The sequence below is a fragment of the Vicugna pacos genome, chromosome 19, assembly GCF_048564905.1.
Source record: "Vicugna pacos chromosome 19, VicPac4, whole genome shotgun sequence".
Lineage (NCBI taxonomy): Eukaryota > Metazoa > Chordata > Mammalia > Artiodactyla > Camelidae > Vicugna > Vicugna pacos.
The window spans coordinates 34,633,911-34,661,437 of NC_133005.1; the positions used below are offsets into that span (position 1 = coordinate 34,633,911).

Sequence of the window (27,527 nt, forward strand, 5' to 3'; positions counted from 1 at the left end):
TCTTAATCATGCATCCAGGGTTCATCTCTATGCTTCCTGTGTCCACTGTGATCCACGTGACCACACAAAAACAGGCCAAAGTCTCCAAAGGGTCTGACTTTCTTGGGTCCAGAAATCGCTGGCTGGTTAGGAGACTGGTGCTTATGTAAGGCCTTATTCAAATAATAACAATCCCAGAGTTTGTGTTGGGCGGGGGAACTGAGGACTTTCACATTTGGAATCTTACAGCAGCCTCAGAACAGCCTGGGGGAGCTAGGCGGGGCTTTTACCTTCCTCTTTCCACCTGGGGAACCTGCGGCCCAGGGAGGTAAGTTAAGGTTGGGATCAAGAGGGCCCAGCGGGTTAGTGGCAGAGTCAGGACTACTGATTCCCTACCCCTTGAATCTCCCTCCATCTCCGAAGGCACCACCTGGCTCTCAGAAGGTGTAACCTGGAACTGCTAACTCTAGTCTAACCTCCCTGGTGTGAGTGAAATGTTCTTGAAGTCTGGCACACGGAAGGCCCTCAGGAAGAGTTCTGGTATCAAATTAGGTAAAGAGCACCCCAGGGAAAGTCAAAGATCCCCACGTTAGGCAGGCTTACATCCATTAATTCATTTAGCATTCACAACCTAGGCAGTAAGTATTAATACCCCACTTCATGTATGAGGAAACTGAGGCTTGGAACAGTTCAGTAACTGGGTTCATTCATTTATTCATTTATTAATTCTACACATTTATTGAACACCTACGGCCTGCCAGTGTTCTGGGTGAGCAATACTATAGTTCACAGCAATGAAAAAGATGACACAAGTTCCCGTGGAACCTGGAGTCCATGCAGGAGACAGACAATAAACAAATAAGTCCCTCTCAGCTAGGAGTCATATAAAACTTCAACCTGAATCAAGGTGTAGGGCCTTATTACCCATTCCTCCCAATTCCTGGATCTCTCTCTCTCTCTCTTTTTTTTAAGAGGCTGCACCATTTGACTTTCTACATTTCACTTTCCACTTTTACTTTTTACAGTCAGCAATTGGAACTCTTTTAATGACTTTTATATCTGGGCTTTTATATAACAGCAGTTGTACAACTGACACACATTAACCACTTTCATGCACCAGGCTCTCATTTCTCATGGAAGCTTCACCATGCTATATACGAAATGGGAGGTTTTGTCCTCATTTTATAGAGGAGGAGGCCCCTCCCCCGGCCTCATGAATGAAGAAGGAAGGAGGGCAGTGCTCGACTCAGCCTAAAAGATTGCTTTTGTAAAGACAGCATCTTGGGCACTCCTAAAGGAAAGACATGGGTGGCAAGCCAGCCTTCTTTGGGCAGAGAAAAGGAGGGGAAAGGTGACAGAGTTTAGATTCAAAAGCCATGGGGATCCCTTACTGGCGGAGGGACTTTGGGCAAATATTTCACCACTCTGCCCATCAGTTTCCTCCTCTGTAAAATGGGCCACCCCTGCAGGGCTGAAGTGGAGGATCTAATGAGAACATACATGTAGAAGGACACAGGAGAAGCCACCACCCATGTGGCCCTGGTCCCCTAGGCACTGCAAGCAGCAGAACTGGGTAAAAGAACTGGAGAGAAGCAGCAAGGCTGCTCTCCAAGGCTGAGGACCTCGAGGAGTCTGATCCAGTGAGTCCCGCCCTGCCCCAGGCTCTATCTCCCTCTGGCATGGTACTTCTAAGTACTGATTCCAGATTCAGACAAAGCTCAGCAACTAATTCACCATGTTACTTTGGGAAAATCATTTTGCCCCTCTGACCCTCAGTCTCTTCATCTATAAAATGGGGATAATCTACTTTGTAGTACTGTCATGAAGATTAAATGAGCTAATGGATATGAAAAATTCAGCAGTGTCTGGCATAGGGTGGGTCTACAGAATATGATAGCTCACATCACCCTTATTGTTTTTGCTCTCGGTGTCCCTCATGGGGCCTCCTCTCCCCAGTCCTGGCCCAGGAAGAGAGTCTCTACTCCTTCCACCCCTGTCCTCACCTTCTGCCACAAGAACAGAGCACAGAAACTGGATGAAAGGGAACATCTCTCTTTGCACTGGAACTACCCCAGCTTTAGGTCTTAGGGCTGATCATTAACCAATCCCTTCTCTCTGATCTCACCGCCTACAAAAGTAGGTGTCTGCCCCAGCCTCCCAGGGTCTCCTGCCTTCTGACATCCTGCAGCGTAAGGGAAAAGACTCTGAATTTCACCTATGCACCCAGTGTGTGTGACCTTGGGCAAGTCCCTTCCCTTTCCTAAGTCTCAGATTTTTCATCTTCTTTCATTTCTTTCATATAATAAGGGAATTGGCTTCCAAACTTTTTTTTTTTTTGCCACTAAACTCTTAGGAAAAAAATCTTCTGTGAGAGGCAGAACAAAAGAGGTTAAGAGTACAGGCTCTAAAGTTAACCAGCCTGGATTCAAAATACCAGCGCCACTATTTTGAAACAATGTGAACTTGGGGGCTAATTTATCCTCTTTACTTCTTCCTCCATTTCCATTCCTCTAAGTGTGGTCATCGCTAACTCAACATCACTCAGACGTAAGGCCCTAAGACAAGATCTTGCATAAAGTAAGTGCTCAATAAACGTTGGTGACTGTTACTCGGAAGCTCAGTGTATAAAGTAGATAAAGTGAGGGCAGCTGGGGTTGAAACGGGAGGAGCAGAATCTTAACTGCTTGCTGCCACCCCAACGTGATTATGATGCTGAACCATTCTCCTGGAGCCCCAAGACTCAGGGGAAACAGAAAACCAACGAAACCAACACTACAGAGTAGGAATCTACGGACTATGGCCTGTGGGCTGAATCCAGCCCACTGCCTGCCAGCTATGGTTTCAACATTTTTAAGTGGGTGAGAAAAATCAGTAGAAGAATATTTCATGATGTAAAAATCATATAAAATTTTAACTTTAGCACCCGTAAGTAAAATTTCATTGGAATACAGCCACGCCTACTCATTTACATACTGTCTACGATGCTTTCTCCCTGCAAGGGCAGAGCGTCAGCAGATGTGACAGAGTGGCAAGGAAAGCCTAAAATATTTACTGTCTTGTTATTTACAGAAAACGTTTGCCGATCCCTACTATAGAGCAACTCTTCCCTTCCATGCAGAAGACTTTGACCTTGCATAGATCCTGGCTCTGCTACTTTACCAACAATGTGATTGATTCTGGCCATATCACTTCACCTCTCTGAACCTCCCTTGTAAAGTACTTATAATCATTTCTATCTTTCAAGGCTGTCATGAAATAACATAAGCAAGACCCCTTACTGCATGATGGAGAAATACCCATATCACGGTAAATGAGATTAACTGAGATGGCACATGGATCAATATTATGATTTTTAACAGATACAATATTTATTTTTAATAAACATTTGAAAAAATATAACTAGCACACAAGCCCATGGTCTCCATAGATAATGTCTGCTGTGATAGTTGGGGTAAATGATCCAAAGCTTCTTGGGCAGATCTACCATCCGTCTCTCAACATGCACCTTCTAGTTTTGGGTCCTTGGTACCATCTCTTGCCCCCACCATCATATTCACATTCCAGCCAGCAGGAGTTGGAAGCAGGATGGGCAGGACCAGGAAATCGCACACACCGTTCCCATTCATACCCCATTGGCTATCCTTGGTCACATGACCACATCTGATTGCAAGGGAAGCTGGGGCATGCAGCCTTTTCTCCGCACAGCCATGTACCCATGTAGGGGTTATATTACTAAAAGGACAAAGGAAGAAACAATACTGTAATCTCTGCCCACACATGTACCAATTTAAAGCTACCTTTTAAAATACTTTAATGTAAATAAAAAGAAAGACATTTAAAGCAGGCAGGATGTGGCAGCCGTTCTGCCTTCTCTAACACCCTTTGGATCTCCCCACTCCCACTCCTCCACCTTGGTGGAGTTGCTCCCAGTCCCCTTCCACAGCCTTACCTGTGTTTGCTTCACTCTCCCAGCTGAGGTCCTTACGAACTTCCTTCTGGCCAAAAAGACTCTTCAGGATGGCGCTGGCAATGGGTAGCATCATGGCGGTGGAGGCTGTGTTGCTCAGCCACATGGACAGAAAGGAGGTGGTCACCATCATCCCCAGGATGAGCCTGGGCACAGAGGGAGTTAGAGGCAGATCCAGAATTCAGGTTTCCAGTCCCAGTCTGCCACCCACATGTTTATAGATGGAAAGTTAAGGTCCAAAAAGGACGAGCTAGTGATCAAGTGGAAGCTGAATCCACTTACCATGTTTACGGTAGATCTAAGGAAACTGACTCAATGTATGTAAGTGAACTGACCTCAGGTACCCAAGATAAAATAGCAAAGACACATCATCCCTGAAATTCTCCCTCCTTTGGCTCCAAATCCTTGATGGCTCCCATTGCAGAATAAAGTTGCCTTGATTTGGCACCAAGACTCTCCACTATTTCACCCTAAATGGCCTTCCCAGCCTCTTTTCCCACTTCCCCTCCCAGTCCTATCAAGCACCCCTGCTCAGGCTCTGCTGAATTTCTCACCAGCTCCCATACACACCTTGATGTCCTGCCTGCCTGCCTGCCTGCCTGCCATTGCTTGGTCCTTCCCACCCACAGGAATCTAAGTTTAGTGATTTTTTTTCTTTACATTGAACTTTTAATCCACCTGGAATTTATTTAGATGTACAGAATAAAGTCAGATCTTGGTAGATTTTGTTTCAAAGAGTAAACCAATTATTCCAAAACCCACCATTTATTGAATCCTTCCCCTCCTCATGGATTTAGATTTCTTCTGGATTATTTTTTCTGTGTTTCAAAAATCTATTTCTGAACTAGTACCATACTGTTTCCATCATTGTAACTTTAAAATATGTTTGATAGCAGACCCACCTATTCTTCAAGGTCAAATATAATTCCCCCCCAGGAAGAAGTCACCCCCTACCTCTCATGTGGGCTCATAAAGCACAGCGTGTCCCTTGGGTATCAAATTCTGCTTTGTCTTGGGATCAGTTCTACAGATGGTATCTCTCCCACAGGACTGAGAGTTCCTCCATGAGAAAACACCTAGGAGCCTAACTGCTTGGCCCAGAGCAGTTGCTAGAAAACTACAAGTTATCCAGAACCTTCTTCTCCTTAACCATCACTCCAATTCCCATCACCAAAAGGGCCCTTAAATCTATTCATTCTGTCCACCTCCACTGCCACCACCCTAGGCCATGCTGTCACCCTCTCTCATCTGGACACCCAGAACAGTCTCCTGCCTGGGCTACATCCAGTCTCTCCCCCCTCATTTGCTCCCCCCATTGCAGCCAAGAAAAAAATTTTAATGCAAATCTTGTCATGTCATTCCCCAGCTTAGAATTTTTTAAAGTAGAGGTTAAAAAAAAAAAAAGGCAGCGATTCGTAACAGGGGTGGAGGTGGGGAATGGATATAATTTAGGGTGGAAATGAGGGGTGAAAACTGCACCCTTTATTTTACTAACATCTAGTAGAAATTAAATATTTCCTTCAGTGATAAACATAGGCAACCATGTTCAGCAGTATTAGGAGGGGACTTAGGCATCAATTAAGGTCACAGATATTTTCATAGCATATTATAATAGTTGCAGGGACACTCAAAACTGCCTCAGAACTAGTTATTAGCCTCCTTGCGAGAGCTCATAATTTATTGTATTAATAGAGGAGTACGTATAGTATTATATCACAAGTTTGTGTGTTTAAAAAATTTATTTGGATAAGTGCGTTTTGCTGTGATTGTTGTGGTTGTTTTAAATTCTATGTGTTGTGCTTTATGCATTTAAAGACATTATTCTGGGAAGGAATCCTTAAGATTCAACACATTGTAAAAAATAAATTAAAAGAATAACAATAACCCTATTTTAAAGGCCATTCAATCCTCTTAAAATAGAAGTTCAAATCCTAGCTGGGGGACCAGAGGCCCTGCAGGAATGGATCCTACCTGCTCTGTCTCTCCAAGGCCATCTTTCCATCCACTCCCTCACCTCCTCTGTCATCTTGGCTGGTAAACAGCAAACGAGGATGACAACGGCCAGCATTTACTGTGCAGGTCCAAGCTATTGTATTCATTTTACAGGCAGAAAGAGGTAAGTCACTTCCCAGAGCAGGAAAAGTGGGATTCAGCCCTGAGCAGTCTGAGTCACATTGCTAATATGGCCCCCTCTAAAACCACTGGACATGAATCCTTGAGGGTGAGGTCTGGGAACCAGCATTTCAGCTGGCTTCCCATATGATTCTTATGCACTTCTGAGAACTGCTCAAGAGCCTAGCATTGTGTCTGGCACACAGAGGGGACTCACTAAATATTTGAGAAATGAATACATAACTCATGGCGGGATATTATGAGTTTGGTGCCCTGGATGACCAGACCAGGAAGAGCGGATTTGGGCTCCAGGAGATGTGGTCCCTCCACCTTCCCACCTCTAGGCTGAGCCTATTACCTGGTCTTACCTGGCCGGCTGGACTCCAACTAGCATCAGGATCTTGAGGGCAATTCTCCGGTGCAGGTTCCACTCCTCGATGGCGCTGGCCATGATCAGACCACTGAGGAAGAGGAAGTTGGTGTCCAGGAAGTACTGGGAGCAGACCTTGTTGGAGGGCAGGATGCCCAAGAAGGGGAAGAGGATGATGGGCAGCAGGGCTGTCACGGAGAGAGGCAGGGCCTCCGTGCACCAGTACACCGCCATGAGCAGGATAATAAACAGGCAGCGACCTTCCTGCAGAAGGGAGATGCAAGCTCAGGAGAGTCAGCACAACTTGGGGTGGCAGAGGGGAAAAAGGTCAAGGAACAGGGCCCATCAAGGCACGTTCCTTGGGGAGGCAAAGGGCCCAAGGCTCGGACCCTGAGCAGCTGTTGTCACCTATCTGAGCCTCGTTTTACTCAACTGTAAAAGGGGGAAGCTATATGCGTCCATCTTACAGGACTGTTTGAGGGTCAAATGAAATACCCTGTTGTCTTAGAAGAAGACCCCGAAATGAGCATGAGTGTGAAAGTAGTTCACTTGATAGGGAATCCCAGAAAGTTGTGGAAGAGCAGTGAGGAAGTGAAACAGAAAAGGAAGCCAAGACAGAGTGTATTAATGAGAAGGTTACCACTGTGGGCAGCTGGGGCTCAATCCCAGTGGGGACCCTGGAAGACAGGGTAGGTCACGCCTCAGGAGGCAAGGAAGGGTAGTCCCCCTGGAAGGCAAGGAAGCTGGCTACCTATCTGTCAACTCTCAGTCATCACTGGCTGAGGGCTGCTCCTGGGAGCATTAACTCCCCAGCACTTCCAGCCCACCCCATGCAGCAGCCAGAGCACACACTTGTGCAGAGCATCCCGGGTTCAGTAAGAAGCAATAGGCATATGCAGAGTGGCGAGTGCCAATGGGCATGTGAGCAAAGCACCAGTAGCAACTGCCACATCCATACACGGCATTTAGCACAATGCCCAACACCTAGTTCACACTCTGTAAATAGTAATAATAATAAGTGATATTTATTGGGCTATTAAGCATCAGGTACCATTTGTTTACCACAAGATCCCAGTGAAGTAGGTACAACTACTATGACCATTTGAAGGATTGGAAGCTGGAATGCAAGGAAGTCGCTAGGAAGGCAGTGGTGGTGCAGGACAAGGCAATCTGCTCCAGAGCCAGCTCTCTTCACCAAGGACCCAACAGCTGTTATCAGCTAAATACTAAAGCTTATGACAGGTTGACAATGCAATTTCAGAGATTCAAAACAAAACGGATCAGTGGTTGCCGAGGCCGGGTTTGGACGTTTGTGTGTTGGAAAAGGGGTGGGAGGAGCCGCAAAGGAGCACATGGGAAACCTTTGGGGTGATGGAGATGCTCTGGGCCTTGACTGAGGAGGCAGTTACATGGGTTTGTACATTTGTCAAAACCTATGAAACTATTCACCTGCTGGTGAAACAAAAGGGTAATAATGATAATGTCTTCTGACACGTCAGTGTCCCACAGGATCCATAATAAATAGTGTCTTGTTATTCACTCAGTCACTGTTTGAACAGAACTGCTGACTGCCCTCCTTTGCTTTCTTATGTTCTTTGAAGGCAATGATCTTCTGTGTTCACTGTGTTTCTTGGATTTGGTGCCGTCTAGTGCCATGTTATTCTTCTTATTTCCTACTCATAATAAGTTTTGTTAACTTTATTCAGTTTCCAGAGGACATTGAACTGAATTCCATCCTAACAAGCATCAATCTAACAGAACATATCCTCAGTTACACAGGACAGGCATCAAGCTATGTGCAGACACAATGATTAATTCATCTAAAGGGGTAAGGTCCAATGGTCCAGGGAGACCAATGAGATGGCTTTGACAATTATCAAGCAAGAGATACTGGTGGTCAGGGTCTGATGGGAGCAGTGTAGGTAATTAGAAGTGGTCAAATTCTGGATCTATCTCCAAGGTATTACCCAATAGCTTTGCCATGGATCTGTTACGATGTGTAAGGCAAAAAGAGAAGCCAAGGGAAATTCCAGTCGGCCTCAGCAGGAGGAAGAAGGAGGTTGTCATTTCCTGATGGAAGATTGTGAGACACACCCACATCCATTTCCATACCTTGAAAACACATCCTGAGACTCGGCTTAACATGCCCTACGTTGGAGAATTTCCATTTCCGAAGTACCTTAGTTTTTGTATCAGTGCTCACATTTTTTCATGCAATTTACAGAACTACAAAGAGTCTATTGCAGAGCGAATTTTTGCACAACAAATCCTATTTTCCCACTTGTGTATTTTTTCTTTTGTTTCCTGTGCCTTTGCTGTCATATCCAAGAAATCATTATCAAATCCAATGTCCTAAAGTTTTGGTCCTATGTTTTCTTCTTAGATTTTTATAGTTTTAGGTCTTACGTTTAGATCATGAATACACTTGAGTTAATGTTTGTATGTGATGTTAGATAAGGGTCTAACTTCATTCTTTTGTACATGACTATCCAGTTTTCCTAGCAAAACTTGGTGAAAAGATTGTTCTTTCCCCATTGAATGGTCTTGGGATTCTTGTCAAAAATCATTTGACCATACACATGAGGGTTTATTTCTGGGCTTTCTATTCTGTTCCATTGGTCTATGTCTGTCTTTTTGCCATTACCACACTGTTTTGATTACTACAGCTTTGTGGTAAGTTTTGAAATCAGGAAGTGTGAGTCCTCCAGCTTTGTTCTTTTTCAAGGTTGTGTTGGTTAATTGGGCTCCCTTGAGGTTTCATATGAATTTTAGGGTAGGTTTTTCACTTTCTGCAAAAAAAAAAAAATCATTGGGATTTTGATACAGACTGCACTGACTCTTTGGATCACTTTGGGTAGTACTGATACCTTAACAATATTGTTTCCAAACCATGATCATAAGATATGTTTCAATTTACAGCCAGTCCCTCACTTACGTCAGTTCAACTTAAGGATTTTTTTAACTATAGCATGGTGCAAAAGTGATACACGTTCAGTAGAATTTTGAATTTTGACCTTTTTCCAGGCTAATAATAGGCAGTCCTATCCTCTCTCCCGATGCTCGGCAGTGGCAGTGAGCACAGCTCCCGGTCAGCCTCACCATCTTGAGAGTAGACAGCCGATTCACTTACAACCATCCTGTACTCAGACAACCGCTCTGTTCTTCATTTTCAGTACAGTATTCAATAAATTACATGATACAGTCAACACTTTATTATAAAGTAGGCTTTGTGTTAGATGATTTGGCCCAACTCTAGGCTAATGTAAGTGAGCATGTTTAAGCTACCTTAAATGCAGGCTTAGCTACGCTAAGCTATGATTTCTGAGTAGGTTGGATGTATGAAATGCATTTTCAACTTATGATATTTTCAATTTACAATGGGTTTATTGGGATGTAGCCCCTTCACAGGTCGAGGAAGATTTGTATTTATGTCTTCTTTCACTTCTTTTAGCAATATTTTGCAGTTTTCACTGCACATGTCTTTCACCTCCTTGGTTAATTCCTAAGGATCTTATCCTTCCTGATGTTACAGTATTCCTTTTTAGATTGCTCATTATTAGTGTATAGAAATGCAACTGGTTTTTGTGTGTTGACTTTGCATCCTGCTACTTTGCTGAATTCACTTATTAGTTCTAACAGTTTTGACTTCTTGGGGTCAGGGAGGAATAACTGAAAAACAAACGAACACCACTTGAAATGAGTATTTCCATGAAGTCAGGTCATTGGACACACACTTTAAAGATCAAAAACAAAAGCAAATAACACGGAATCAAATCTCACAACTAAAAACATGCCTAAGTTTTGATTTCTCAACATCCTTTTGGTTCCTACACCAGGCAGACCCTTACATGTCAGGGGTTAGATTATCTTAGATAATCACAGATCTATAAGTACCTCTAACATCTAGCCGTTTGTCCAGGCAAAATTGTATATTGAATCACAATATAAAACAGACAAATTCTGAAAGTAAAATTAGTTAAAAAGGAGTTCTTCTGGGAGAAGGGGGATGAGGAGCTCTCCACTGGGCCCCTCTATGTCCTCCCTCCCTTCACCCACCATGACAGACCCTAATCCCTCCCTGATACAAGAGTTCAATGGAGGACAATAAGACCATCACCAACCCCCTAGCATTTCCCCAGATTTACAGATGTGAACCCTGAGACCAGAGAGGGTAAAGGTCAGATAACAGATATGTGACAGAAATGTTTCTAGAACCCCAAACTGGGGCCCCCCAGGCAGTGGAGACCCTGCATTGGGTGCATTATGGAAAAGGCCTTCTTTGCCTCAGTGGGTGCTTAGATCCAAAGGGCATCATTCCAGGGTTCTACAGAGGCAAACAGAGGAGCAGGCCCATCCCACATACTCCCAGTACAGCAAACAAAGATGCAGGAAAGTGGCAGTACAACAAACAGCACCCTGTTTACAGAAGCTCCTGGAATGTCCACGTTCTGCCAGTGGCATTTCAGGGACCACCCATAAAGCTGATGTATCCAAAGGTTCAAACCACAAAAAAGCAAAATTTGGCCAATTTAGTCTTCTTGGGGCTGGGAACCTGTGAATCTACAAAAGGACCCGAATATCAATCAGTTAGAGAGTCAGTTTCCATAGCTCAGAGAGGTCAAGTGGCTTCCCTAAGGACACACAGCTTCTGAGAGGTGGAGCCAGGTTTAAAGCAGAAGAAGATGGGATCTTGGCTCCTTGTATGGCAGAGGCATGATACCCCTTGTCTCCATCCCCTTATCCTGTTTCATTTTAATCCGTACAGCTGGTTGCTGTCACCTGTCTTAGTCTTCTGAGCAGAAGGAGAACCAACAGAATATATCTAACTACATATAAGAGGAGATTTATGATAGGATTTGGCTCAGGTAGTTATGAAGGCCAAGAAGTCTCACGATCTGCCATTTGCGAACAGGAGAACCAGGAAAGCCGTCCAAGTCCCAACGCCTGAGAATCAGGGAGCTGATGGTGTAAGTCTTAATCTGAGTCTGAAAGCCTGAGAGCCAGGAGTGCCAATGTCTGAGGGCAGGGGAAAACGGATGGCTCAGACCAAGCAGACAGAGAGGAATCTACCCTTGCACCACGTTTTCGTCTTGTTGAAGCCCTCAACTAATTGGATGATACCCACCCACCTTGGTGAGGGCAGACCTTAGTCAATTCATTCAAATATCCTCACTTGGTCCTTCCCTGGTGCTGGCATGCAGAGAGAAGCTCTCTTCTTATAAGGGCTATAATCCTATCATAGGAGCCCCCACCCTCATGAACTAATCTAATCTTAACAGCTTCAAAAGGATACTAAAGGAATAACACGAAACACTTTATACCAACACATTTGATAACTTAGAGGAAACAGGAAAACTTCCTGAAAAACATATTCAACCATCAGAAACAGAAGAGCTGAATATTTCATTGTCTATTAAAGAAGCTAGATCAATCATTAAAAACCTTCCTGCAGAAACCAAAAACAGAAAAACCCTCTAAGTCCAGCTGGTTGCAATGGTAATTCTACCAAACATTTTAGGACTAAAGAATACCAGTCTTACACAGACCCTTCCAGAGACTAAAGAAAAAGGGAGCACTTCCCAATTCATTTTGTGAAGCCAGGGTAACGCTGTTCCCTGGGTTATCCTAACAAAGGCATGAAAAGAAAAGAGAATATTATAGTGGTTGGGGTAAGGGGCATGAAAAATCACCTGGAAAATCTGAACTGAGAAGCTCTGTTCAGAGTTGCCTTTTCAATCCTGCCTCATGTCACTATGCAGGAGAATAATTATGGTAATAATGAAAACCAGAACCACCAACATGTTTTGAGTATTAAGTTCTAGGCATTTTACAACTATTAATTTATTTAATGAGAGGTCCTATTATTTTTCAGAGGGGATTATAAAAGACATTGATTTAGTCATGCATGTAAAGCTGTGACCCAGGTAATTCAGTCTCAGGGTAGTGTTGCAGTTCATGAACTGCGTATCTAAACAGAAATTCTAATTTTTAAGCTCTTTGCCCTTAAACATTTAAAGGACTCTTGAGTATAATGAGAGCAAACAATGAACAAGTGCTTACAACTGCCCAGGTACTTTTCCTAGTAATTTACATGCATTAACTCATTCCCTTCCTCAGCCACACTTGGAGACAAGTGTTATTACCTCCATTTTACTGATGCAACAACTGAAGCAAAGAGGGTAAGTCAGGTAGGTTGCTGAGGCAGAACCAGGATGTGAACCTAGGCAGTCTGACTCAGAGTTTGCACTCTGCACCACTCCTCAACTCTACACGATCCAAGATCCACGGCTGCCTTTGTCAAATTCCTGCATCCTCTTATTCTCCAGCATCCCTGCAATTGCTCCCATTCTTTGAGTCTCAAGCCTATATGCTTCCTCTCCCTCTACTCCTCTCTCCTCTCTCTCTGTTTCCCTTGCTCTGTCCTGCTCTCTCCTCCCTCTCTGGGTGCTCTTGCCAGGACGTCAACATCAATACTTGGTGGAGAAATGACTCCAGATACAGCCCGTGTTGGCCGGGGAAACGGCAGAAGTTGGGAAGTCAATCCTTGGCTCGCGCACGGCTTGGCAGTGAGTGGGTCAAGAGTCTTTCATTACCTTGCTGGTTAGGGATTGGAGTAGGGCCGAGGTGACCCCAAATAGCTTCCCTGCCCCAGCGGAGCTTCCTGTGGGCAAATAGATTCAGAACTGCCAGCTGGATGCCAGACATCTGGTGAGGAATTAATAAGTACTGCTGCCCCTCACCCCCACCCCTCCACCCCTGCTGGGCCTTAAGGACAGAACTGGCTTCCAGAGCAAAAGTCTGCGAGGAGGCATGGAGGCAGGGGCTAGAGAGCTGGCCTATGGACACTAAGCCATGAGCTCTGAGAGACCAAGCAGACCCAGCCCGTTCCCCGCTCCAGGTCTTTGCACCTGCTGTGTCCTCCACCTGGCCCGCAACCTTGATCTCTGCCCAGCTCGCTCCTTCTGGTTGTGCAGCCTCATCTCAAAGGTTGCCTCTTCACAGACCATGCTATTCTCTGTGGTCTGATCTCCACCGTCCAGCCTCATTCTTGTCACGCACTCACCAATAGCTGAAGTATTTCTTATTTTTTCACTTATCCTTAGCTCTCTCCCCACCAGACCGTAAGCTCAATGCAAACAGAGCCCTTGTCTGTGTTGGTTCACCTCTATCCTCAGGGCCTCGTAGACATTTGTTAAATGAATGATTAAATGATCTAAATCAGGCATTACAAACTCAAATACAAGGAACAACTTAATGAGCCAAAGCTGGCATAAGAAAAAGTACATTGTTTTCTCATGTCTGATTTGCACTTCTGACAGTGCTGTGGATACAGAAAATCATTCTTTTATCAGATGAAATGCCCAAGTTTGATGATAAATTACAGCTGGTATTGGACTACAGTGTCGTGGGTGCAATAGGGAGAAGTGGGGACTGTGGAAAAGTAGGGAATATAGGCCCCTTAAAAATAGCAGCTGCTGCTTAGTTTCTGACTCTTGCCACGGGGAAACAAGTGACCCATGATGCCAGATCTCCTGATTTTTCAAGAGAAGCTTGAAATTGTGCTTTTTTATGAAATTACACAGTTTTGAATGATTTTCTCATTAAAAGGAAATTATGGGCCAAAAAACACATCGGCAAAAGGCATCAAACCCACCATCACCAATTTATGACCTCTCGTCTAAATGGTTTTAATTGGTGGAAAATCCCAGAACAGTATTCACACATAGACAGCTCTGAATCTAATGTCAAGCTGTTCACAGTTTACTAGGGATCACAGGATGCTCTATGAAAAATTCCTTCTCCATTTTAAAATCACCATTTTACAGGAACAGGATCTGAGGTCTGCAGAGGAGGCATGATCTCTTTCCTATCACACCGAGCATGAGAGCAGATCTTATGGCTTCTGGTCCTGGTTATCATTTAAACAGTGGATCAGGGAGTGGAATTCAGGTGAATCCATGATTTTACTCCAGCACACAGCACATCTGACCCACCTCTACTCCTGGGCCCCCTGTTGGGTGAACTCAGACCAGCCACCTGGCCACATGAAGATTCAGTCTGAGTGTCTACAGAATGGAATCTTCCCTTGGTCCCTCAAGGGCAGATTAGGGTAGAAGGCTAGAGTCACATGATCCCAAGGCCCTGTTCTTTTGAATTTTAACTTCTGGAGTTCAGAGGTAGGAGGAGGTGTCTGCTCTTGCCAGCTCACTTTCTGGGTCATCTCAAGAGTCAGCAGTTGGCCCCTTTGTCACTTTGTTCTGTCCAGAGGCTCTGCTGTGGGAAGGGCAATTTTGCTGAGGAGGCCCAGGAGTTAGATGGAGTCGTGGCTCTAGGTGAAACATCTCTCAAATTCCCAGGCTGTTCCCTCTGCCAGTAGAAGCTGGCATGACTCAGCTAAAACCTCCAGGGGCCTAAAGGAGAGAAGACAGGTGCCAGGAGCCAGAAGGCTGGTACTAATTATGAAGGCTGACTCCAGAGGCCAGGTTTTGGAAGAACTTAATGTGGATGTGGCTGGGGGAAGGCTGAAATGGGAAGTGGTCAGCTTTTTTTCCCAGAAGGCAAAAGAATGCCAAGGAACTCTCTAGAGCTGGGCTGTCCAAGTACAGTAGCTTCAAGCCCCTTATGCGCTAAGTAAGTTTGAATTCATTAAAATTGAATGCAATTTAGAATTCCAGTTTCTCAGTCACATAAGCCACATTTCGAGTGCTCAGTGGCTCCGCGAGACTGGAGTCTACCACTCTGGACGGAGCAGACAGAGAAAGTTCCCATCATCGCAGGAAGTTCTGTTGGACAGAGCTACTACAGAGAATTCTAGCCTGAGGGCCAGGACGCCTGGATGTAGTGGTTTTGGCACTGAATTCCTGTAGCAAGTCACCAAACCCTCTGAGCCTGAGTTCATTCATCTGCAAATTGGGAGTAATAACTCTGCAATGTCTACATCACAGAGAATCCCACTGGAATGAATGTACACGAAAGCATTTTGAAATATATACTTGACAGGCAGACTATTTTGGGAGTGAGATTATGAATGAATATCTTCATTATATGTTCTGTTTTTCCAAATTTCAACAATATGTTTTTTTTTTAAAGAAGACATTCCTTGAATACACACATAATGTACCTGTAAAATCCTGGGGTTACACTTTCTTTTTCTGAGAATTAGTAGATATGTCATTGTGCAGAAATTTGAGTCCAGCTTGATTTCTTCCACCTTATAGCTCATTGAATTTTTCGCCTGGACAACCATAAGATTTTCTTGTTTACCCCTCAAGTTCATTCATGTTTCCATGATATATTTCAGTGTTGATGAGTCTCCGTTTTTTTTAGGAGATGAAAAATTTGCATGTTAATTTAGTTTGGTTTCAGAGATGTTTTCTCCTAGTAAAGATTCCAATATTGTTTTTTCATTTTATTTGATTTCTCCTTTCTTCTTCAGCAACACCAATTTTGCATGAGCTAGATTTCCTTATCTTCCATAATGATCATTTTTCTTCCATCCTTTCTTACTCTTTCTTGCCCACTTCATTGTGTCCAATCTTCTTTAGCCTGTGTAACATGTTCCTGATTATGTTTTTAATATTTCTCCATTTTTGTTTCTAATAGAACTTTTATAATAAAGTGGCTTTATTTTTCTCTTCCATCCACTTTCAGAACACTGCTTTTTTCATCTCCATCTACATTTTATCTCTCCTTTCACCCTTTTATTTATCTTGAGGTTTATTTTAGGAAGGCCATCATTTCTTTAATTTTTTTCCATATTGCACAGAGAAACGTCTATTCAGTAGTTTCTCCTACTCATGACACAGCCCTTCCAGTATTTATTCTTTGTTTACTTTTTAGTTGACGTTCCCTTCCTTCTTATTTCTCATATTATCTTTCTGTAGGTCCCATGCTGGCTACTTATCACAGAAGGGGGGCCACTTTTTTCAAACCACTTCTTTGTTACAGGAAAGTATGGGGAGAGCAGCTGGGAGGAACCTGAGTGGCAGGGATCTATGCATTTGGCCTGTGGATTATCTCAGAACCCTTTCTCACCAGCACTGCCCTGAAACGCCTCTCTACTCTAAGCCATAGACTTAGGGTGGAGATTAAGTGTGAAGCCCCAAGAAGGTCACAGTTCTTCAGTATCTCCTTGAGCTCTGAAATCTCTTTGATTTACTGAGAGAGAAAACTAGAACCCTTCCAACCACATAGCTGGTCATTATTCATCCTTTCCCTTCCACCTGCCACTTTAACATTCTGCTTCTTGCCAAGGGTCTTCGAGCCTCCTCATCCAGTTCATCTGAGCTCTGAACTGTCCCACATCTCAGCGACTCTCCTTTCCCCTGTGCATGTTTCAGGCTTTGCTGGGATTAGGAAGGGTTCATAGAGTTGGAGAAGTCTGCCTCCCTCCAGGAGCTGCAGAAGCATGTGCACTCTTGGTTCCCTTCTACACTTTGGTCCAAACCCCATCACTGCTGTCAGGTCATCTTCACAAACCGGGGGTGGGGTTGTGGTCTGCCCTTCTTTCATCAGCGATGGCATTTTCTTCTCCTTTTGTTGATTTTTGTTGCTGTTTCCAGACCACTTCAAGAAGGTGAATGGAATAGAAAAGTCTGGAGTCCACCAACTTAAACCACAAGTGTCTTTCACTTAGTAATTTTGTCATCAGAAAGTACTATATTTCCTTTGGCTTACCTGTATTTTCTATTCTTCCTACAACAAAAATGCATAGTAGAGATACTATGAGCTTTGGAATCAGACAAGCCTGAATCCTAAACGCAATCCTTCCACACTCTACCTGTGTGATCCAGTTATTTAACTGCCCTCACCTCAGTTTCCTTGAATGGTGTAGGCACATAATAATAGTACCTACCTCAGAGAGTGATTTATCTAATATAAAGTCACCACTGACCCAGCGATGGACACATGGGAATGCTCAATAAATATGAACTACTGTTACGTTGTATTAATGATTAATAATCATATATTAATGTTACTTCATTCTTAATAATACAAGTTTAATTTCTTAAAGCTGAGCTTCAAATACAGTGTTCTTAAATCTTTAAATGAATCTTAAAATATCAGAGCTAGAATGAACCTGAGATTACTTAATCCAGTAGTTCTCAACAGGGGATGATTTTGACCTCCAGGGATCAATGGGGACATTTTGGGTGATTGGAGGGGATGGAGCTACTAGCATTTGGTGGGTAGAGGCAAGGAATGCTGCTCAACTTCTTGCAGTGCCCAGGACAGCCCCCCAACAACAGAAAATTATTTGTTCCCAGTAGAGTCGATGTCACCATTGCTGAGGTTGAAAAACCCTGGTTTAATTGAACCCCTAGTACAATGATTGCCCAGAGAAGGAAAGTGGCTTGCCTGAGGTCACACAGCCTCTTTCTTCATAGAAAGACCATTGTGCCCTGAGGTTTATCAGGCAGCAGGAGTTGGGAGCTGGGAGCTGGGAGCTGAGCTAGCAACAGCCTAAGGCCGATGCACCACCCTGGCAGTGAGTCCCTCCTTAAACTCTGCCCCTTGAGTGCCTCATCTGGCTTACCCTAGTCCTGGCCCTGGTTGGGAGCAAGAACCGGGTGAGGGTTCCCCACACTCCCTGACCAGCTTGATTCATGCCAACCCAACCCAGACTTTTCTTACAGAAGCCTTATAATCCCCTCGCCAAAGAAATCCCAGCTTCTCGGGTTCAGCCAATCCATAACCACAGGGATTAAAGTCTGCAGGCAAAACACACAGAGGTAACAGGGGAGAAAGAAGAAAATGCCATGTCAGACAGTTAATTTTTGAGCTGGGGAATGATTTCCAGGCAGACACTCGGCAACTCTTCCCCCACTGCCCCCAGGGCTGCCCTCCTCACTCAGGAGAAGAAAGAGAAATGGTGCATTCTCTCCCAGCCCAGGGCGGGAACTGTCCAGAAACTGCATCCCCTCCACCCGCCCTCCTGCATCCCATCTCCTCGCTGGGTTGCAGTAGGCGTTTCTGTCAAGGCACTGGGCTGTGACCAGGCTCTCAGTGGGCACCAGAAGCTCCATGTCAGGCCCTTTGGGGAGCAGGACCAGGGCCAGCTGCCCACAGTGGTGCCCTCCTGCTGCCACTAGAGGCCCACTCCCCAGCAGTGTCCAGGGCCAGGGCTGTGGGAAGCCCTGAACGCTGAATTCTAGGAAGGCCAAAGCCACGCAGTATCCCTTCATCACCCCCAGCCCCGGGCTGGGCCTACATAGTGGTCAAAATCCCTGGGGCCACTGAGCACTTGAAACATCAAAGCTCAGGCACCTATTACTGGAGTGAGTGAACGTGGGCAGGCTTGGACCTCAGTTTGCTGAGAGATAACCTAGGAACGATGGCATCGCAGAGTCACCACAGCAGAGTGACACAACAGCTGGAAAATGGCCAGCCCTCGAGAAGCAGGAGCTGTTGGGATCAGCGGAAAGAGCAATGGACAGGGAGCTAGGAGATGGGGGCTAAGATCAGGACCCAATGCCAAGAAGCAGAGGAGCCTGTGAGTCACGAGCTTGGCATCCAGTGCCAGAGTAGATGGGTTTCAATCCTGCCTCTACTGTTTCTTAGAACAAGTGACTTAAATCTGTGCCTCAGTTTCCTCATCTATAAAATGGCAATGATGAAAATGATGGTAAGAATTTCAGCCTCACAGAGTCATTGTTATGAGGATTAAATAAGTTAAAGTAGGTTGAGTGTGGGGAGCAATTTATATATATAAAATGTTACCTCCTACTGGTGGACTCTGTTACTTTGGCATATTTCTTGCCCTCTTTATATGAGAAGGTTCACCTCAATGATCCCTAAGGCACTTCCCGTCTGCCATGTAGGGATGATGGCAATGATGCTAGGTAGCACACAGATGCTGACCCCAAAAGGAAAGGAGTTTGGAGCACACACAGCAGGCCCAGGCTAAGGACCCAGCAAGACAAAAGTCCTGGGCTCAGCGAGGAGAATAACCATGATGGAAACAGCCAGCATTTACTGAGACTTACTATGTGCAGGTTCTGGGCTAAGCCCCTTAAGCTTAATGTGACTTTTGCTCCTCCCACACGCTGGTAGGTGCTATTAAAGGAAATGGAAGGCCCAATATTCAACAGAAAAGCACTTTACAGGCCCTTACACATCCTCTCTTGGTCTTGAGTCTTGAGGATAAGCCCAGCTGATCTTAGAGTGCCCACTTTCTGGAGGAGGAGACTGAGGTGTGGAGGGTGAAGCCTAAAACTAGCTCAGGGTGACCCAGAGGGACACAGTGGACAGCCCACAAGTCTGGTCTCTGATTTCCAGCCAGGGCTCCCTCCTACCCTCTCTTAAGCCCAAAAACAGTCTGAGAAAGCAATTAGGAGCCACGTGTGTCTATATGGGCCCAAGACTCAATGGGGGAAAGAGGAGAAAGTGGAGAGGATGACTTGCCCCAGGAGATTCCGGGGCCAGCCGCCCTATCCTCTACCCCTTCCTCTGGAATGACTGTGTTAGACTCCTGGACTTATTAGCAGGTTGTTGTCACAAGTTCAAGTTCTTTGAGCCATTCATTAAAAGTGTTCCTGGGGCAGCTCACACCTCACTGCTGCCCAGGCCTCACTAATCATTCATGAGTCAGACAAGGAGAGAGGGGCGGGGTGGCAGGTACACAGGATCCCAGAGACCCCAGCAGCCTGGCTCAGCCAGAAGAGAACAGAACAAGTTCTTCCGAAAAAGAGGCCAACTCACTGTATGACCTTGGGCAGCTCCTTCCCCTCTCTGGGCTTCAGTCGTCCCATCTGTTCAAAGGGCCCTTCAGTTTGCAACACAAGGTGGGGGTTTGTGTCTAAAGCCCCCTCAGGGCTTCTCTATATCCCCCTGCTCCTGACAGCCTGTCCCACACCTAGAGGCCTGTACTAACAGGTCTTTCTTTGGTTGAAGTGAAATCCTGCCCAAAGGCATTGGGGTGGGTTCTGCCTTTAAGTTCCATCAAAGCTCTTTAACTTAGTCTCTCTGTGATCCGGGGGCCAGGGGTTAGTCTCTTGTAAGGGCTGTTGTGTGACCCACGGAGATCATTTGATAGTCTTGAACACTCATTATGCTCCCACCTCAGGACCTTTGCACTTGCTATTCCCTCACCTGGAACGCTCCTCCTTTATATGTGCTCAGGGCTCGTTCCTTCACCTCCTTCAAGCCTTGGCTCCAATGTCAGATATTTGTTCAAATGTTCCCTTCTCAAAATCTTCCTGACTCTAAAATCGCACTTACCCCCATTCCTGGCTCCCTGCCTTCTCTGATTTTATTCTCCACAGCACTTATCATCATCTGACATACTATAAATCTTACTTATTTATCTGCTTGCCTTTTTTGCTTTTTAAAGGTCTCCCCCTCTAGAACGTCAGCTCTGTACATATGAGGGTTTGTGACTATTCGGTTCATTGCCACGTCCCCCTAGAATAGTAGCTGGCGTGTAGGAGGTGCTCAGTACTTTTAAACTAAATGTAATCATCACTTGTGAATAGTGCCTGGCACACAGGAAACACTAAGGAAATATCCGTTTTGATTCCATTTTCATTCTGGACATATTTATTAAGTAAGCACCCTGTGTATCAGGTGCTGGAGGCACATTGGCAGACAAGATGGGTAGAATCCCAATTTCTGCTTTACTTACATTGGAGTGCCCTGCACTCCAATGTTGACAAACTGTTTAGTTTCCCTGGCTCTTCCCCACAGCCCCAGGAGGTAAGTGGGCGCATGAGACAGATGGGGAAACCGAGGCTGGCAAGAGAAGTGCCTTGCTCTCACCCACAGAGCAAGTTCTTGGCTGGGATCCGCCCTGATCATCTGAGGCCACATCCTGTGTGCCCACTACTTTGCCTAACTTCTCTAGGGCTCTGAGGTCTGCCCTGCCCTTGTCATTTTCAATTCTCTACTGTTTACCATCATCCCACCTCTGCTCTGGCCCTGCCCCAGGCATCCTGGGAGCCGATGCAGCAGGTGATGGGAAAGCTGACCCCTGATGCTGAGGCCCGACCTGTGGAGTTTCCAATCCCCTCTTGACAATGAGCCTCCACTGCCCACAGTCCCTCATTTCTTAGGTCTCTGGGGCTCTGGGCTTTAGGCCAAGAACAAGAATGGCAAGGGAACTTTCACTGAAGGTTTTCTCTGAATAAGCATGATCTCATTTAATCATTCCAGCAGCCCCTAGGAGATGAGCTTTAAACCATTTTACAGGGGGTGGGGAAGTAGAGGCTCAAAGAACTCAACAACCTACACAGAGAGCAAAGGGAAGAAGCCAAAAGGATGCAGAAGAAAGCCCCATTCCCTATAAAGCACTTCCACACCCCTGGATCCACGGGCTTATCTGTAAAACAAACAACAATACCGCTACTACTGACCGTAGTAACAGCAGACATTTACCGAGTACCTCTTAGGACCAGGCGCAGTCCAGAGTATTTTACATATCTGAACCAATCTTCACAACACCCCTCTGAGGTAGGTCCTTTCAGTGTTCTCATTTCAGAGAGGAGGAAGCTGAGGGACAGTGGGAGAGCCCATCTGGAGTTCAGGAAATCTGGTGCTTGAGTTCATACTCTCATAATCACTCTCAGAAAGTGATTCTGGGGAACACACTAGCCCCGTGATCCTGGGCAGACCTCTTTTCCAGAGGAGGAGAGACAAGGTCTGGAGGAGGTCCAGATTCCACAGAAGAAAAAGATCAGGAGCAGGAAACAGAGCCAGGTCTCTCAAGTTGATGGCTGGTTTAGGACTCATATCTGAGGAAACTGCCTACACTTCTGTGTTTTGGACTCTGCTGTAAAATGCCCTGCTCGGGCACCATGAGAAGTCTGGCTGAGTTCCAGCCCTTTCCAGAGAAATCCAAGGGGGCTCCAGACAGAGGCAGAAAATGGCTAAAAAGAGCAGAAAGATTTTTCCTTCCTTCTCCCCCTCTTCTCCAGGCCTCCCAAGCCTGCCAGCAAAGTGCCTTGTCATGAGAGAAAGGTGCGAGCGGCATGTGAAATCAAGAGGACAATCGGAGCTGTGGGTGGCAGCAAACAAGGGCCTCTCTTGTTATTTCTCCCAACCACGGGAAAGGAGGCTCTTCCCGCCCACTGAGAGCCCAGAGGGCAGAGCGGACGGGTCAGCTCCACACAGCAGAGCGCGGAGCAGGGCTAGGGGGCCAGGGTTTTTTTTGTCTTGCCTAGAATGCCCTCTATTTTCAAATCCTCTCCAGCCTGGGAGGCCTTCTGTGGCCAGGCTGTGTGCCCACAGGCAAGCTCTTCCCCTCTCTGGGCCTCAGTTTCCCTGACAGAAGATGGGACTTGACCACACCTGCCTCACAGGTCTGCTAGGGGATCAGACAAACTAATGCATTTAGGCCGGGGGCTTCAACCTCAGCACCACTGACATTTGGGGCCTGCGAATTTTTTGTTGTGGAGCCATCCTCTGTATTGTAGGATATTTAGCAGCATCCTGAAATGCCAGTAGCACCTCCATCAAGTTGTGACAATCAAAAGTATCTCTAGACATTGCCAAGTGTCTCCTGGGGAGCAAAATGCTTGAGAACCAGATTTAGAGCATCTCCCAGAGCCCAGAACACAGGGAGTGATTTGTCCATGGAAAGCAGGCAACATTTGTTTAGCCCTTTACAAGCATCATCAATTATCATCATACCCATTCACAGATGAGGAAACTGAGGCACAGAGAAGTTAAATAACTGGTCTAAGGTCACCCAGCATATTAAAAAGTTAGGATTTGAACCCAAGCACCCAAATCAAAGCTCCTAACTATCATATTTGACCAGTCTTGATAGTTTCTATCTTCAGAGCTCCCCAAGACCTCTAAATTCCTACTCCAGTGTCAGAATGACAGGTCTATCCTCTGAGAAGCCTTTCTTAATGTCTCCCACTCCATCCAGTACAATGGCTCCCTTCCTCCTTGCTTCCAGTGAACCATGAAGGAGTGTGGACTTTCAACAAGGCATACCTAAACTCAAATGCCAGCCTCACTACTTATTCAATGGCTGTGAGATGCTGGGCAAGTGTCTTCACCTTTCTGAGCCTTGGCCTTCTCATCTATAAAATGGGTCCATCACCCTGCATTACACAGTGGCTAAAAGCACAGACTCTGGAGTTAGAATGCCAGAGTTTGAACCCCAGCTCTGCTGCTTCCAAGCCTTGGGAGCTTGGGCAAGCAACTAAACCATTGTCACAGTTTCCTCATCTGTGAATGTAGATAATAACAGCACCTGCCCCACAGAGCCGGGGTGAGCACAGACGAGCTGGCAAGCAAATCTGGGTACTTTGAATCATGCCTGGTACTTCATAAATGCTAGAGAGGTGCTGGCTATGGCCTCTTGGGGAACAGAGGAGAGGGCATGAATAAGGCATGTGGCTCAGGACATCAACAAACTTGAATTCACTTTCTGCAGCCTCCCAGGGACCAGAGCCTGGAGGAGAGCTCAATATGGTTGAAATCAAGTCTCAGTCTGGGCTGAGAGAGGACCTCCCCCCACCGCCCCAGGAGAGCAGAGCCAAAGGGACTGGGCAGGGGAATCACTGGGCCGGCTGACAGGGGCGTGCTGGCCTCCTCAGCCCTCGTCCGATGTCTCTATCTGGCTGAGGACCACTGTTCTGTCCTGTGTATCAGTCCCCTTGCCCCACTCCAAGCTAGGCTCCTTCCCATTGGCTGCCCCTCCCCTGTGAATTTCAGGGACAAGCAGGCAGAACTGAGGGCCAGGCACCCCAGTTTGCAGATAACGGCAACAGCTGCAATTCTTTACCAAGGACCTACTATGCACGAGGCCCTTTCACGTCTTCCCAGCAGGTGGGTTGCACTATGCCCACTTTTCGGATGAGGAAATCGAGGCTCGGGGAGGGAAAAGATTTGCCAGAGATGGTGTGGCCTTGTGTATCTCGCTCTTCCCTGATGCATCGCAGCTGGAGAGAGCGGTTTGGGCACACCTGTGTCACTTGTTCCAGGCCCTGGCCGGGTCCAGCCTGGCTAGGGTGCTGACTTTGTGTCTTCAGGGTCTGAGGGTGTCTGAAAATCCCGCTCATCAGTTCGGAGGGTATTGTCCTGCCGAGTCGGGTCAGGAAACACGATCTTGCTCCCCGCCGCATCACCAGGAATCACATCAGCCTGTTTACACACCTGGCAGGAACTCCAGGAAAGTGGAAAGTTGGCTGGGCCTCAGAGGACCAGTTCCGAGGCCAAGGGGTCTGTGTGAGCAACGGGTCAAACCTGACAGGAGAGCACGGAGGGGACAAAGATGAGGGTTCTGGGACCACCTGGCTGGGAGGGGCCTGGAAAGTCCCTCCATGCCTCTCTGGGCCTCAGTCTTCTCAGCTGAAAAACAGAAGAGCTGGAAACACTGATTCTAGTTCAGATCTTCCACAAATTAGTAGCAGTGTAGGGGTTTTAGAAAATGCACATCTCCTGAAATGAGAAATGCCTGAGTTCAATGGCAAATTCATTCATCCACTTGTTTACTAAGTACCTACCACGTGTCAGACACTGTCCTAGGCATGGGAGATGCTGCAGGGAACAAGACAGACATTGGCCTTGCTCTTACATCACTCATAGCTCAGTAGGGGCAGGTGGGGGGCAGATAGTGAACAAACACTGATCATTTCAGATTGGGATGAATGCCATGAAGGAAATAGAACAGGAGGCTGTTTTAGAGAGTGTTTTGTGGGATGAGGAGGGCAAGTGTTCTTGAGAAGGGGTAATCAAGGAGGACTCCTAGGAGGAGGTGCCTATGGAGCTAAGACCTGAATGACCAGAAGGATCCAGCTGTGGAAGATCAGGGGCAGGAGTGTCCCAAGCAGAGAGAACAGCAAGAGCAAAGGCCCTGAGGTAGGAATAATCTTGGTAAGTTTAAAGAACCAAAAGAAGGCCTATGAGGCTGGACCACAGTGAGAGAAGAGTATGGGAGAGTGTAACAACCATGTTTTCTAGTTTCTGAAATTGATGCTCTGACATCTCAGGACCTTGTTAACCCTGAAGAGTCAGTACCTCCCAGGGCTAGCTAATTCCTAGATATAGTAAACAACTCACCTGTGCATCAGCTTTTTGAATGTAAACCAGCCAATCCAGAGCCCACTCCACCAAAACCACCTTATTTTACTGGGCTCTCTCACTCCAGGCCACTATCTAACTGACCTAATCACCCTAGAGCAGGGTGCCAGACAACTAGGGACAGCCTCTATGTCTCAGAGCCTACTGAAATTATTTGAACTAGCCAATGCTAAGCCTGCTTATTCTGACTTGCCCATTCCTTAAACACATACTATATGGCCAGACAATGATAAAGCAAGATAAGCCAGGGAATCCTTTAGGATTTGTTTTCTATGTGAGTCAGGGAAGGCCTTTGAGGAGGTTCATCTTTGAACTAACATGAATGAAGTGAGGGAGTAAAGCCTGCAGATATTTGGGGGAAGAGCAGTTCAGAGAGTGGGAACAGCAAGTGCAAAGGCCCTGGGGTGAGAACAATCTTGGGAAATTTAAGGAACAGCAAGAAGGCCAGTGTGGCCAGTACAGAGAGAGGGGGGGACCAGAACTTCTAGTAAGTAATCAATAAATATTAGCTGTTATTATCTTGTCTTGGCGGGTTACTATAATTGAACAAAAATAAGGAAGCTAGACCTCTGATTCCTCTCACTCCTTATCTAGAAGTTAGGCTTCAGAGATGATATGAAATGTTAATAGAATAAAACACTCATGCCTGGGAGCCTGAGATGGGGGATCACTGGCAAGAAGGAGATGGAGGTGCTCACTCCCACCCTGTCACTCACAGCTCACTGTGAGACCTCAGGCAACCTACTTCCTTCTCTGAGCCTTACTCTCCTCATCTGTAAAATTGAGGATAATCATTATTCCTACTCTTAAGGCTGATGTGAAGAGTAAATGAACTAAAATGTGAAAGACATGTAGAACATGGTGGGGCAAATGGGAAATTATTTTAGCAATTATTATTATTATAAACTCCTACCCTGTTTTGACACTGCACTGGACAATTTCTGTCTCTTCTCTTAATTAGGTCTCATAGTAGCCCTCTGGGGGAGTGTGAGTCCTCCCTACTTCACAAATGAGGAAACTGAGGCAGTCTCCCACCCAGGCTCCCTGTTTCACAGTTTCAGAGCCAAGACCCAAACTCAGGTCTTCCCAAGTCTATGGCCCCGACTTTTGCCATCCTCTAACTTCTGAGTCTCAGTTTCCTCACCTACAAAATAGGAGAGTTAAAACAGACCTTGAGTATTGAATCAAAAAGTAAGACGTTATGGTGCAAGCACAATATATGATTTCATTGGGCCCAAATAATAACCAGAGAGTAAAGCGATATTATGGGCATGTTATAAATGAAGACACTGGGGCCCAGAGAAGTCAAATGACTCGCCCAAGATCACAGACAAGTATGTGGAATGAGAATCCAGTTCTGATTCCGAAGACTCAAAACTGGGAATGAAGTGACCATTTTCCTGGTTACCCACCTACATTTCCCCCACCCAAGAATTAGGCAAACGCAAAAAAAGTGGGCCTCTGACCTTATGGATGTACTGCCACCCAGGACAAGTCTGCTAGCCAGACTTGACGCCTTTGTGCAAACTGGGAAAAGGGGCTCTTCCTCAGGTGGATCCAGCACTGCACCAGGGTGCATGGGTCAGACTGTGGAGTGCAAGCTGGTTCAGTCCCCTTTTGCCTTCTGAAGTCAGCCTGCGCAACACTCTGCAGCAGTCCTGCCCAGAGCCCTCCCCTCCCACCCTTCCTCTAAACTCCTCTTCCTCAAAGCATCCTTAGAAAGAGTTACCGGTGAGTAACTACTGGAACTCATCTTGGCCAGATGATCAGTCCAGCTAAATTTGTTTTCAGCAGGTGTAACGTGGGAAAGGAGGCAAGACGTCTCGGCAAACACATGTGGCTAGTGCTTATTTGCAAGCCCGATTTAACAGTTTCATCTGTCCCCACTTGCCACCCAAGGCAGCTGAGGTGGTCCCTCCAGCAGCATCCTGACTTCCTAAATCTCTGGCACTCTTTGTGGCAAGAGCCACAGTTCCTAATGGCGCTGGAAATTGCAGCCACTGCATTCCAGAAATGCATCCCACTATTTTTCACCCCTGCTGACAGACTTCCAAGCCAGGAGGACAT

General features: G+C 46.0%; 1 protein-coding gene across 3 annotated transcripts in view; it reads right to left on the reverse strand.

Annotated features, from left to right (window-relative positions):
- SLC13A3 (solute carrier family 13 member 3) overlaps positions 1-27,527 on the reverse strand; it is an 87,181-nt gene that overhangs the window by 36,920 nt on the left and 22,734 nt on the right. For all 3 annotated transcript variants that reach the window (XM_072944331.1, XM_072944332.1, XM_072944330.1), the window contains 2 exons: positions 6,427-6,692; positions 3,929-4,092 (listed from right to left, as the gene is read on the reverse strand). In XM_072944331.1, coding sequence (XP_072800432.1) covers positions 3,929-4,092; positions 6,427-6,692 — 430 coding nt within the window. The remainder of the gene's footprint in view (positions 1-3,928; positions 4,093-6,426; positions 6,693-27,527) is intronic.